Genomic DNA, 14,041 nt, shown 5'->3' on the forward strand with positions numbered 1-14,041 from the left:
CTCTTCCTCTCCCTCTCCCTCTCCCTCTCCCAAAACTCAGTGATTTCTTGATTTGTCTTGATGATTTAGGGCAAGGCTTCCTTCAGAAGGTGCAGGAATCAACAAGGAGAAACTCAAACTCTATTCTGGATCTGATTCTCATTGACAAGGAAGAATTTGTTTCTGGGGTAAGGATGTCAGGAAATTTAAGGGAAGTGTATACATCATCCTAGATTTTGTGAAAACACAAAGGAAAACAATTCCATTGAGGAGGAAGAATGAGACTTGCCTGAAGGGACCAATGTGGTTGCACAGGGTACTCACCAAACAGCTTATATTTTTAAAAGAACTGAACAGAAGATGACAGAAAGGGCAGATAATCAAGGATAAATATAGAAGGCCTGGCATGATCTTGTACAAATAATGTCAACAATGCTCAAGCTTAGCGTGAGCTGAGGATGGAAAGGGAAGCTAGATAACAAAAAAAAAAGCTTTTTTAATTATGTTGGGAATAAAAAAGAGGGATCAAAGAAGGGATAGAACATTTGCTTAGAGTTTATTGGATGATAACAACAGAGATAAGGCAGAGAAGGTCAGTTCTTCTATTTCCTTTCTATTTTCTCTACAAAGGAAAAGGACTTTTGCATTGGAAATGACAATAAAAATGACTAACAGGGAACTGATACCCAAGATATGTAGGGAGATAGGAAGGGAGCACTTAACTTCCCTTAGGGAATTCAATTCATGTGGTCCAGAAGAGCTGCATCATCCTTGGTCCCAAAAATAATGGGCAGATGCAATTGCTGAGTCAGTCAATGACATTTGAGAGATCATGGAAACCGGGAGTAGTACCACAATATCAGAGAAGGGAAAATGTTGTCCTGATTTTCAAAAAAGAAAAGAAAGAGATCAGAGTCTGCAACACTAGGCCAGTGAGCTTGACTTGGATTCTCGGGAAATTTCTAGAGGAGATCATTAAAAATGATTGGTGAGCATCCAAAGAAATAGTTCCCAAAAGCTAACTGGGCTTCGTCAAGAACTGATTATGGCAAATTAAAAATTAAACTGATAAAGGAAATACCATGGATAGAATTTACCTAGATTTCAACCAAGCCAACTATTTCAACCGAGCCAACTATTCTCATGGGGAGTTATGGCTTAGACAGCAACACAATATAATGGATTCAGAACTGATCAGGTGCCAGATCCAAAGGGCAGTTGTTAATGGTGCCATGTCAACATGGCAGAAGGTCTCCAGTAGAGTTCCACAGGGATCTGTGCCTTGAGCTGTTTTAATCTCTTTATTAGTGATCTGGATAAAGGCATAGATAGCATGTTCATTAAATTTTCAGATGACTCCAATTTGGGAGGTATTATAAAAACAGGGGAAAATACAGTTAGGATCCAACTAGCTTGACTACCTAGAAGATTAGGCTGATTTTAATAAGATGAAATTCAGTGGGGAGATATGTTGAGTCTTGTACATGGGTAACAAAATAAAAGCAATGTCATATGATTAAGGCAGGGGAGAAGTGGTTAGGTAATAGTTGTTCTGAAAGAGGTCCAGGGGTTCTAGTGGGACCACAAACTCATTGTGGGTCAGCAGGGTGACCCATATTGGTGGCCAGAAATGCTGATGTGAGTTTGGGCTACATTAAGAGTAGGATGAGCTTCCAGGAAGGAGGTGAGAGACCTACTATGCTCTGCCCTCATCAGACCCCTTCTGGAAGATTGTGTTCAGTTCTAGACACCATGGAAGAATATCAATCAGCTGGGGAGTGTCCAGAAGAAGGCTTTGAGTGCATGACACAAAGATCTGTTGATGAACCTAGACGTGTTTAACCAGTGAAGAGACTTTGTTGGGGATGGGGACTGGAGGAGGAGAAGAGGCAAATATAACTGTATTCAAGTATTTGAAGGGCTGGCCATATTTAGTCCATTTGGCCCTAGAGGGCAGAACTTGGATGGAAGCAAATTCATGCTTGATATCAGGAAAACCTTCCCAATGATTGTTGTTGTCCAGTCGTTTTCAGTCATATTTGACTCTTCATGACCCCATTTAGAATGTTCTTGGCAGAGATACTAGAAAGTTTCGCCATTTCCTTCTGCACTTCATTTTACAGATGAGGAAACTGAGACAAACAGGGTTAAGTGACTTTCCCAGGGTCACACAACTAGTGTCTAGGGTCAGATTTGAACTCAGGAAGAGGAGACTTCTTGATTGCAGACCTGCACTGTATCCATTGTGCCACCTAACTGGTTATTGATGTCCGGAGGGGGAAACTGAGGACTAGGGAGAATGAAGTGATTGCCTAAGATTACATAAATATGTGACACAAATAAACTCAGATTCTCTGACTCCAAAGACAATGTATTTTTCACCTTACCATGTTGTCTCAAATGAAAATAATCCTAAAGCTTTCAATCGCAAATGGGCCATGCCTTGCAACAAAGTTCGAATGACTCGTTAGCTGGTCTACTATAAGAAGGACAACCTGCTCAGGTGTAAGTTGGCCTGGACACCCTCGGAGGCCTCTTCTACCCAGAGATTCTGCATGGCTGATTCAGATTTCAAAGCCCCAAGTTCAGATTCAAGGCCTGGTCTTCCCAAGAAATCTCGTGCCAAGGACATATTTCCATTTGGGGGATGACTTCAGACTAGGCTCAGACCACCCACAGCCTGCCTCCCACCACCCAGCGAAGGCTGCTCACTTTTCTCCAGCGATGGCCCGTCTCCACTCCCCGTCGAGAAATCTCTCCCTCCCTTTAACCTGGTGCTCAGCACCTCCCTCCCCGGTTCAAACACAGAGGCTCGTGCGCGCTCGCGCATACACACACACACACAAAGGCACACACACACTCAGAGGCACACACAAACACACACACACATCCTCCTGGAGAGGATGACACGCTGCTTCTCTTCCTGCCAAGCTGATTCCAATCAGGCGGAAGGCAGGGCTGGGGCTAGATGAGAGAGGAGCAGCACATCTTTAACTCATTAGATGGGAGAGGGGGAGAACACTTGGAGGAGGCACTTCAAAGGGCCTGGGGGCACTGAGGCGCTATCATCGGACCACTGTCCCTGGGGGTCTGGGGCCTCAATGGAGCAGGAGAGATCCAGGCGCTCCTAACAGGCTTCCTTAAACCTACAGGTCCTTGGACTGGAATGTGTCCTGGAGGCTGTGGATTAGTACAATTCCAAGGACCAGATGAATCAAAAACCATGGAATTCTGAGTCTGAACTAAGAAAGCCCTGAGAACACAGAACAGGGAATGTCAGAGCTGAGAGGAAGCTCAGAACAGGGAATGTCAGAGCTGGGAGGGCGCTTAGAACAGGGAATGTCAGAACTGGGGGGGAGCTTAGAACAGAGAATATCAGAGCTGGGAGGGAGCTTAGAACAGGGAATTTCAGGACTAGGAGGGTGTTTAGAACAGGGAATAGAGCTTGGAGAAGCCTTAGAACAGGGAATGTCAGAGCTGGGTGGGAGCTTAGAACAGGGAATGTCAGAGCTGGGGGCTCTGGAAATCCAAAATGCTTCCTTTCTGAGCCTCAGTTTGTCTCAAACATGGGTATCATAACACTCTGCATATTAACAGGGCTGTTGTGAGAAAAGAACGCTGTGTCAGTGTATCAGTCAACACTTCTTTGCTAATCTCCAACAATGTGCCAGGCACTGTGCTCCATGCTGGACATATAGTGACAGAACTGAAACACCACCTGCCCTTGAGGAGTTTATGTTCTATAGACAAAACAATGTACAAACACATATGTAGATGCAAAGTACTAACAAAGGAGAATTTCGTGGTGGGGAGAGATAGGTATGGATCAAGAAAGGTCTCCTGGGGCTTAGCCCAAGTAAAATACTTTGCCAAGCTTATGGTGCTGTGTAGACATCAGCTATTAGTATTAAAATATGAAGATGATGAATTTGGAGCCAGAAGAGTTCATCTGGAGATTATCTAGGAGGTAGAGCCAACATGGTGGAGAGAAGACAGGAAGTTGCCTGAGCTCTCCCCAGTTTCCCTCAGAAACAACATTAAATCAAGCCTTTAAACAGATTCTGGAGTGATAAAACCTACAAAAACAGATAACTTAGAAGGGCTTCAGGAAAGGTCTGCCTCACTTGGGGGAAAGGGGAGCATGGCCCAACACAGGCAGGGTCTGGGCAAGCCAGTGGGAGGCTCTTAGCCACAGCAAGATCAGCAACCAAGGCCACACAGTTCTGGCTGAGGAGGTCAGTGGCTCAGCAGGCCAGCTGTGAGGCCTCCAGCTCCAGCACAGCAGGCAAACTGCCAGCCCTGGAACCCAGAGCACAACAGGCGTGATGAGGCTGGTCCACCCCAGCACAGTGAGCAAGCCACCAGCGTCTGAGGCCCTGGCACAGAAAGTCAGTGACCAGGCCCCTGGCCCCCAGCACAAGAAGCTTAGGATAGTGTCTCCTGTGCCCCAGGAGCAGAGTTCAGCTTTAAAAGCCATGAAATAGGCTAAAAAATGAGCAAAAACCAGAAAAGAGCCCTGACCATAGAAATCTACTATGGCAACAAGGAAGATCAAAACACAAACTCAGAAAAGCACCACAATGTCAAAATGCCTACATGTGAAGCCTCAAAGGAGAATGTGACTTGGTCTCAAGACCAAAAGGCCTCCTTGGAAGAGATCAGAAAGGATTCTACAAAACAAATAAGAGAGGTAGAAGAGAAATTGGGGAAAGAAATGAGAGTTATGCAAGAGTTAAGAGCTTGGAAAAGGAGGGATAAAAATTGACTGAAGAAAACAATTCCTTAAAAATTAGAATTGGGAAGGTGGAAGCTGATGATTCTATGAGACATCAGGAATCAGTCGAACAAAATCAAAAGAATGAAAAATTACGATGAACAGGTGGACTTCAGAGAAACCTGGAAAGACCAAATTACTACTATCAAAAATGAAATGGGTGAATTCATCATCAATGAAGAGGAAATTAAAGCAATAATTGGGAACTATTTTGCCCAACTGCATGCCGATAAATCTGACAATCTAAATGAAATGGGTGAATATTTACAAAAATATAAATTGCTCCTAGATTAATAGAAGAGGAAATAAAATGCTTAAATAACCCTGTTTTAGAAAAAGAAATTGAACAAGCCATAAATGAACTCCCTAAGAAAAAATATCTGGGGACAGTTGTATTTACCTGTGAATTAAAGAATGATTAATTCCAATACTATATAAACTATTTGGGAAAATAGGTGGAGTCCTACTAAATTCTTTCTATGATACAAACATGGTGTTGATTCCTAAACCAGGAAGAGCCAAAACAGAGAAAGAAAATTATAGACCAATCTCCCTAATGAATATTAATGCAAAAAATTTAAATAAAATTTTAGCAATGGAGACGTCATTGCTGTCGCTGCTGCCGAAGATGGAGCTGAACCAAGCAGAAGACCTTCATCTCAGACATGTAGAAAAAGATGTTTTGATTCCTAAGATTATGAGAGAGAAGGCCAGGGAGAGGTGTTCTAATCAAGTGCAAGACTTCACTAAATGCTACAAAGACTCTGATTTTCTTATGGTGGTAAAATGTCAGAAAGAAAACTCAGCATTAAAAGAATGCTTAATTGCTCACTATAAAAACCCAGATTTTTATGAAGAATGCAAAATGGAATATTTGAAGGGAAGAGAAGAATTTAGAAAAACTGGAATTTGTTCTAAGAACAGGTTAAAGAAGCTTTCTACCAAATTTTAGCAAAATAATTAATTATGAATAATTTTTTACCCTAATTCTAATGGCAAGGGCACGAGGCACAAGAAACTAGTATCTTTGGTTTACCCCTTTACATCATGGAAATATTTTTGTTGTTTGAAATAAATATCATTTATATATATATATGTATATATATGCATATATATATATTAGCAATGAGATTACAACAATTTATCACAAGGATAATATACTATTACCAGGTGGAATTTATACCAGAAACGCAGGACTGGTCCAATATTAGGAAAATTATCAGCATAATTGACTATATCAATAACAAAACTATCAGAAATCATATGATTATCTCGATAGATGCAGAAAAAAACTCTTGACAAAATATAGCACCCAATCCTATTAAAAACACTAGAGATCATAGGAATAAAAGGAATTTTTCCTTAAAAGAGTAAGTAGCATCTATCTAAAACTATCAGCAAACATTGTATGTCATGGGGATAAGCTAGAAGGTCTCCCAAAAGATCAGAGGTAGAAAAAGAATGCCCATTTTCATCAGTAATTATTCAATATTGTACTAGAAATATTAGCTTTAGCAATAAGAGAAGAAAAGGAAATTGAAGAAATTAGAATAGGCAATGAAGAAACAAAGCTATCACTCTTTACAGATAATGCTATACTTAGAGAATCCTAGAGAATCAATTAAAAAACTACCTGAAATAATTAACAACTTCATCAAAGTTGCAAGATATAAAATAAAACCACATAAATCTTCAGCATTTGTATATATTACCAATAAAGTCCAACAGCGAGAAATTCTATTTAAAATAATTGTAGGCGATATAAAATAATTGGAAATCTACCTGCCAAGACAACCCAAGAACTAAATTAACACAATTGCAAAACACTTTTCAAGAAAATAAAGTCAGATCTAAACAATTGGAAAAATATCAATTGTTCATGGGTAGGCCAAGCTAACATAATAAAAATGACAATTCTACCTAATTTACTTATTCAAGTGCCATCCCAACCAAACTACCAAAAATTATTTTATAGAGGTAGAAAAAATAACAAAATTCACCCAGAAGAACAAAAGGTCAAGGATTTCAAGGTAATTAATGAAAAAAAAATGCAAAGGAAGATGGCCTACTGTACCACATCTAAAACTATTATGAAACAGCAATCATCAAAACTATTTGGTATTTGCTAAGAAAAAGAGTGGTGGATCAGCAAAACAGTTTAGGTACACAAGGACAGTAGTAAATAATTGCAGTAATCTGTTTGATAAAACCAAAGACTCTAGCTTCTGGGATAAAAACTTATTTTTTGACAAAAACTGCTGGGGAAAGTGGAAAATTAAATTTAAAAGTTTTGTGCAAAGTCAATGCAACCAAGAGTAGAAAGACAGCAGGAAGCTAGGAAACAATTTTATAGCCAGTGTTTCTGATAAAGGCCTCATTTCTAAAATATAGAGAGAACTGAGTCAAATTTGTAAGAATACAAGTCATTCCCCAATTGATAAATGACCAAAGGATATGAACAGGCAGTTTTCAGATGAAGAAATTAAAGTTATAGACTATCTATAGTCATATAAAAATGCTTTAAATCACTATTGATTAGAGAAATGCAAATGAAAACAACTGAGGTATCATCTCACAGCTATCAGATTGACTAATATGACAGAAAAGGAAAATGATAAATGTTAGAGAAAATTTAGGAAAATTGGAACACTAATGTATTGTTGGTATAGTTGTGAACTGATCCAATCATTCTGGAGAGCAATTTGGAACTATGCCCAAAGGGTTATAAAATTGTGTATACCCTTTGATCCAACAATACCACGACTAGGTTTGTATCCCAAAGAGATCATAAAAAAGGGAAAAGGACCCACATGTACAAACATATTTGTAGCATCTCTTTTTGTGCTGGCAAAAAACTGGAAATTGAGGGGATGTCCATCAATTGGGGAATGGCTCACCAAGTTGTGGTATATGAATGTAATGGAATACCATTGTGCTATAAAAAATTATAAGCAGGTAGATTTCAGAAAAACCTAGAATGACTTCCATAAACTTACTGAGTGAAGTAAGCAGAACCAGGCACAGTAAAAGCAACACTGTACAAAGATCAACTATGATTGACTTAGCTCTTCTCATCAATGCAACAATCCAAGACAATTCCAAAAGACTCATGATGGAAAATGCCATCCACATCCAGACAAAGAACTATGGAGTCTGAATGCTTATCGAAATAGACTATTTTTACTTTTGCTGTTGTTTTTCTTTATTGTGTTTTTCCCTTTTGTTTTGATTCTTCTTTCACAACATGATTTATGTGGAAATATGTTTAATATGATTGTACAGGTATAACCTATATCAGCTTGCTTTCTGTCTTGGGGAGGGGGAAGAAAAGGAGGGAGGGAGAAAAATTTGAAACTCAAAATCTCATAAAAGTGAATGTTAAAAAAACCATCTTTACATATAATTGGAAAAAGTAAGATGCTATTAAGTGGGAAAAAATAAAATAATAAATACATATAAATGAAAAGAGATCATCTATCTCAACCCTCTCATCTTACAGAGGAAAGAACTGAGGTCTGGGGCGGGGAGAGGGAGGATTTGTCTAAGATCATACAAGTGATGTAAATAGGATTCAAACCCAGGTCTTATGACTCCAAAGACAATGTATTTTTCATTTTTCCATGTTTCCTCAAATGAAAACAATCTGAGAGCTATCAGCAGTTAATGGATCATGCTTTGAAGGAAACTAGGGATCATAGGAGGGTGACCCCCCCCCCAGATCCATAGATTCAACTCCAGTCTTTCTTTGAAGCTGCAGACCCTCATTACCAGCTGCCTTTTGGATATCTCTCATTTGATATCCGTTAACCATTTCAAGGTCATGGTGTCTAAAAGAAGACGTGTTATCTTTTCCCAGAAACCATCCTTTCTTCCTATTTTCCTAATGACCATCAAGGTCATCACCATCTTCCTCTCAGTCCCCCACCCACCTTGTTATCTTCAGTTCCTCACTCTCAGTCACCCCCATGGCCCTTTGGCTACCAAATATTGTTTCTAACCTGACACCATCTCTCATATGTATCTTCTTTGTTATACTCATAAGACAGCTGCCATATTTCAAGTCCTGATCACCTCTTGCCTGGACCATTGCAGGAGCCTTCTAATTGATCTTCCTGCCTCAACTGTCCCCTCACTCTAATCCATCCTCCAATCAGCTATTAAAGGGCTTGAGGGGTGGCTTGAGAAGTGGGGGAGACCAGGAAAAGGGTTCTGTAGAAAGTGGGATTTGAACTCCTTGTGAAACTAGAAGCTGGAGATTAGGAGGGAAACCACTCCAGGCGCTCTGTGCAGAGACACGGAATTGTACTCTACACAGCTTGTCTGTACGCAATCATTTGTATATTGTTCCCCCCCCAACACACACCCATTAGAATATGACTTTCTTGATATCCCCAGTGCTTAGCACATAGTAAGTGTATAATAAATGTCACCTGTCCACCTGGCTTTGACTCTAAATTCTCTCTTGTACATTCTGTGTGGTCTTAGGCATCTCTCTTTTGAGCTTGAGTTTCTTCATATGGAACTTAATCAACTAACAAGATTTATCAAGCACCAACCACGTTCCAGGCATTTTGTTCAATAAGCATTTATTGAGGGGGTTAGAATAGGTAAACCCTAAGTCCCTTCCAGTTCTGAATCCTGTGACCTCTTTCCACTGAACTGGTTTTCTGTTATTGTGACAGTGTTTCAGATATTATAGGAGGATGGCCATTTTGTATCTGCCCACAGAGTAATTTTATAACTGCTTGTAGTACTGTTGGCTCACAGGGCTTCTGACTCTTCTCAGCCTCCAGAGAGCAGGGACCTTCTCTACTTTGTCCATCTTCATATTTGGCAACATCTGAATTATAATCATTCATTTATGTTCAGTCCCTTATGATTTCAAGGTATTTTTCAACCGTTTGCTCATATGACCCCCTTAACAATTCTGTGACTAGGGAACAAAAGAAAGTATGATCATTACTGGTTATCAAATTAGATAGAAATGGAAACATAACTCTGCCAAGGTCATATCACTAGTAATTGTCAAGATGAGGATTTGAACCCAAGCCTTCTGACTCCACATCCAGAACTCTTTGCAATATTGTTGGATGGTTGATTTATTAGTTGGATGGATAGTATCACTGAATGGATGACTAGTTGGTTGGTTGACTTGATGAATGATATAGTGACTGGTTGGTTCATTAGATAGTGGTCTCTTATTTGGTAGAATGGTTGGTTGGTTGGTTAGATGGTTAGATGAATGGTTTCTTGGTTATATTTTTGGTTAGTTGGCTAGATGATTGGACAGTTTTTTGGTTGGTTGTTTCGGTGGATAGTTGCAGGTGGGCAATTGATTGGTTGGTTGGATGAATGGATAGATGAATGAGTGGATTCATGGATGGATGGATGGGTTGATGGATGGATATTTGCTTGTGTGGTTTTATGGTGATTTGATAAGGACTGGTTGGTTATATGATTCATTGGATAGATGGTTGGGGTATTATTTGAATAGTTGTTTCTTTAGTAGCATGGTTGGTTGTATTAGAAGTAGAATATAATGAAAAGTCTGATAGACCCAAGATCATGAGAGACTTGGGTTTCAATTCTAGCTGTTTAGCTATGTGGAAACCATATCATATCTCTAAGCCTATTTTTCTCACTCAAAATGGGGATGTTATACCAGTCTATCAAAATCATCAATCACTCATGCAACTAACCACACAACCAAGGTTTTTATGCAAGGATCCCCAAACTTGAAGTCAGAAGCTCTCTCCCTGTTGATCCCCTTCCTACCTGGATGTCCTTGTACATACCATCACTTCTGTCTTTTGGTCTGTAGTAGTAGCATGAGTAATAGAATAATACTTCCCTTTCAAGGTTATTGTAAGGGTCAAATAAAATGACATATGGAAAGGGTTTGGCAAGCTTTCTGACTATATATAATATATATAACTATAGATATAAAATTCAGACTATATATTCAGACTACATATATATAATATATAAATACACACACGTATGACTTCTGCTACTACTATCATTTTTGTTGATGGTAGAATGAATAAATTCATTCTTTCCTATGCCTCTCTTTTGCAATCTGCAACAGGAAGAGTATCTCCCCCATCCCCTTCCCCCAACCCTATCCCACCAATGACAGCCAGTGGCTATGGAACCTTCCAAGGTCTGGCAAAGGGAGGGATGGGAGGGAGCTTTTTCTCAAAAGATGGGCAGTCCCTATTGAACTGAAGGCATGTATTTCTTTTTCCTTCCAGTACAACCACAGTGTCTTCCCCATCCAAGGCCACCAACGGCTATGACACCGCCAAGCCTCCCACTAGGTTTGCCAAACAGCTGGAGCATCGGCCACCACCAGCCCCACCAGAACCCCCAGGGCCTTCCAGGAACTCAGCCTTGGTTGCCTCTCCCCTGACTTCCTTCCTTCTCGTCATGACTGGCACCATCCTCCTGCATATGGTGGGGCCATCCTGACTTCCATCAATCCCAGGTGCAATAGCTGGAATAGACTGTGGTAATTTATGAATTGATTCTGAGGGTGTGGCCATCCTCCCCTGCCCCTGGGAAGTTCCTGGGGATGTCTCCCAGTATCCCGGGAGGATTCAGGCCTCCTGGGGAGGGTTTGACACATTTCTGGGAAACACTAAAAGCTTTCTCATGATACTGACTTACATCTTCTTTTTTGTAGAAGGATCTTAATTTCCCCTGGTACTATGGGGCTTGTTTTGTAATATATTTGTCCATGTTTAAAAAAAGCATATTTATTCTATGATAAACTTATTTTTATGATGTATATGTTAATAATACACTTATTAAACTGTATTGCCGACCACCTAGCTAAATGAATATTTCCTATCTGTGACTTTAACGTCTTCCTCCCTAAGGGTCCAGAGCAAGCTTTAGATTGGGTGAGGGCAGTCACTGTTTGTATTTTGCCTCCCCCAGGGACTATGGGATTGAAGTGGCTGCCCACACTCTATGGGAACTGGAATGACAGATTCTCACATGACCCATGGTTTCAACCAAATGTCTGGGAGGATAAATGTTAGAACCCTCAACCCCCAGCTTTGGGAAATAGCTGCTCCCAATCAGGGTGTTGGGCTCGGTGGGGTGGGCAAGGGTTCCTTGTCCCATCACTGGGAAGACTTTTGTTCATGCATATGCTGCTATTGTAAAAGCCCAGAGCAGTCACTGAATTCACTTTTGAATTCACCTGGGATCCCCAGGCAAGTGATTTGACCAAAGCATAGAATGAGTGGTGTTCCTTCAAGTGGCTGTGAGGCAATAAGCTGGTCCAGCCATCAAGGAAGAGGGATGCCCCAGAGTTAGAAGAAAGCTTTGAAATCATCAAGCCCCACCCCCATCATTTTTCAGTGATGGGAATTGAGGTTGAGAGAGAGGAAGGGACTTGTCTGGGGTTATGTAAGAAATGACTAATAGAAGTGAGACTGGAGCACAGGTCAGGAAAAAGAGGGTAAATATATCTCAGAAGAAAACCCTGGAAAGGAGGGAAGATGAGTAATATTATCCCCATTTGACAGATAGGGAAAACTGAGGCCCAGCAACATGAAGTAACTTACCTAAAATCACATAAAGAATTTTAGAGGATTTAGAAATGAAAAGAAACTTAGAAATCATCACATCTAATTCCTTTATTTCACAGAGAGGGAAACTGGTCCATGGAGGGGCAGGGCCTTCTTTCAGGTCTCACAGTGAGTGAAGAAGTCTTGAGGTTTGGGGCCAATTGGACAAGTTGGTCTCACCATAGAGGTTCTGAAATTTAGAACCAAAAGAAACCTTAGAGATAGCAAGCTACTGAGGCAGGAAAAGACAAGGAAGGCAAGAGGATAAAGGAGGGCTGGAGCCCAGGCTTTGGGATTCCTGGCCCTGAAATGTTTCTACTCTGTCCCAGTGGGAATTCAGATCTCTGTGCAATGCTGCTCATCCATAGTCAGAGGCACAGGGCAGAGGGCAGAGGGCAGGGGCAGGGGCAGGGAGGAGCCCTGAGGTTAGAAGAGGGAGGCAGGATGCCTTTCACTTTCTCCAGACCCTTCCTGAACTCAAACAATGGAGAGGCCAAATGGGCACAAAGCAGGGTTAGGATGTGAACTCTGTAAGGGAGAGACCACAGTCAGGCTTGTGGCAGACCTAATTCTAAGGCCAGGATCAGGACTTAGCCTGGGACCTGGGCCAAAATTCACTCTGTGGTTGGAATTGGGGCTTGGTCTAGGGACAAGGTGAGGGGTCAGCGAAGGACTAGTGTTGGGTCTTGATCTCTAGTGAGAGTTCTGTGGCAAACCCAGCTTTCCTATAATGACTGGTCCATCAAGAACACACTTGGCCTCTGAGTCAACCAGTTGACCAATTACCTGAGGTCTTTCCTGAGTCCTCACAGTGCCTATGTCTGTGCTTGTGGGAGAACTGAGCTCCTGCCTTCTGGGAGCCCCCAGTCTGGTGACAGAGAAAATCCACACTCAAGGAGTCTTCCCATAAAGGAAATCATAGCGAATCCTCCAGGTGAATTTCAAAGACATTACATTGTGCAGCAGATAGCCATGAGGTTCAAGGGCTACATAAGGTCAGCTCAGCTCAGGGAAATCTAAGGCACTCGGGCTAGGCTTCCTGGAGGAGGCCCCTGCTTAGGACTCAAGCCTAGGAAAAAGAAGAGCATCCTTTGAATAGAAATGAAAGCCTATTTCTGGACCTCGTCAAGCCTGCTATTTCCCAGGTACCACCCTGGGCTTTAGCCTCAGTGACCAAGTCTCAAGAAGGGATCTCTGGAGCAACAGAAAGATGCTGCCTCTGGAGTTAGGCAAGGTGCCAATAGAAAGGAATTGGAGAAGCTCAGCATCTCACACTCTGAGCTGGATGGGACCCCAGGGGTGTAACCCCATGAACAACAATCCCAGAAACAGTTTCCTTGATGGATAATACTCCAGCCTCTTCTCAAAGGAAGGGGAGCTCACTACCTCTCCAAGCAGCTCATTTCTCTTTGGGACCACGGATGGTTAGGCTCTAAGAATCTTGGTTTCCCCCAGCCTTAGTAATCCTTCATAATGAGGCAAGGCAGAATGCTGGAAACAACTGAATTCAGAGTCAGAGGATCATACATTTAGGACTCTAGGTTACCTTAGAGATTAATAGTTCATTCCCTACACACACACACACACACACACACACACACACACACACACACACACACGCCAACCCATCCCCCCACCCACCTCCCACTTTTCAGAGGAGCCAGGTCTAGAGAGGGCAAGTGATTTGTTCAAGGTTGCACAAATGTAA

General features: G+C 41.4%; 1 protein-coding gene and 1 pseudogene across 1 annotated transcript in view; both read left to right on the forward strand.

Annotated features, from left to right (window-relative positions):
• Positions 1-11,586, forward strand: part of LOC138164833 (metalloprotease TIKI2-like) — a 236,001-nt gene extending 224,415 nt beyond the window's left edge. Inside the window, exon 7 of the mRNA XM_069092758.1 lies at positions 11,008-11,586. Within this exon, the coding sequence (XP_068948859.1) occupies positions 11,008-11,224 (217 nt within the window). The 3' untranslated portion in view covers positions 11,225-11,586. The remainder of the gene's footprint in view (positions 1-11,007) is intronic.
• LOC138164832 (COX assembly mitochondrial protein homolog pseudogene) lies at positions 5,349-5,710 on the forward strand (annotated as a pseudogene).
• Positions 11,587-14,041: the final 2,455 nt, after the last annotated feature.

Source organism: Petaurus breviceps, unplaced genomic scaffold (genome assembly GCF_028583685.1).
Source record: "Petaurus breviceps papuanus isolate PSGF00001 unplaced genomic scaffold, PetGlider_PUasm1.0 207, whole genome shotgun sequence".
NCBI lineage: Eukaryota > Metazoa > Chordata > Mammalia > Diprotodontia > Petauridae > Petaurus > Petaurus breviceps.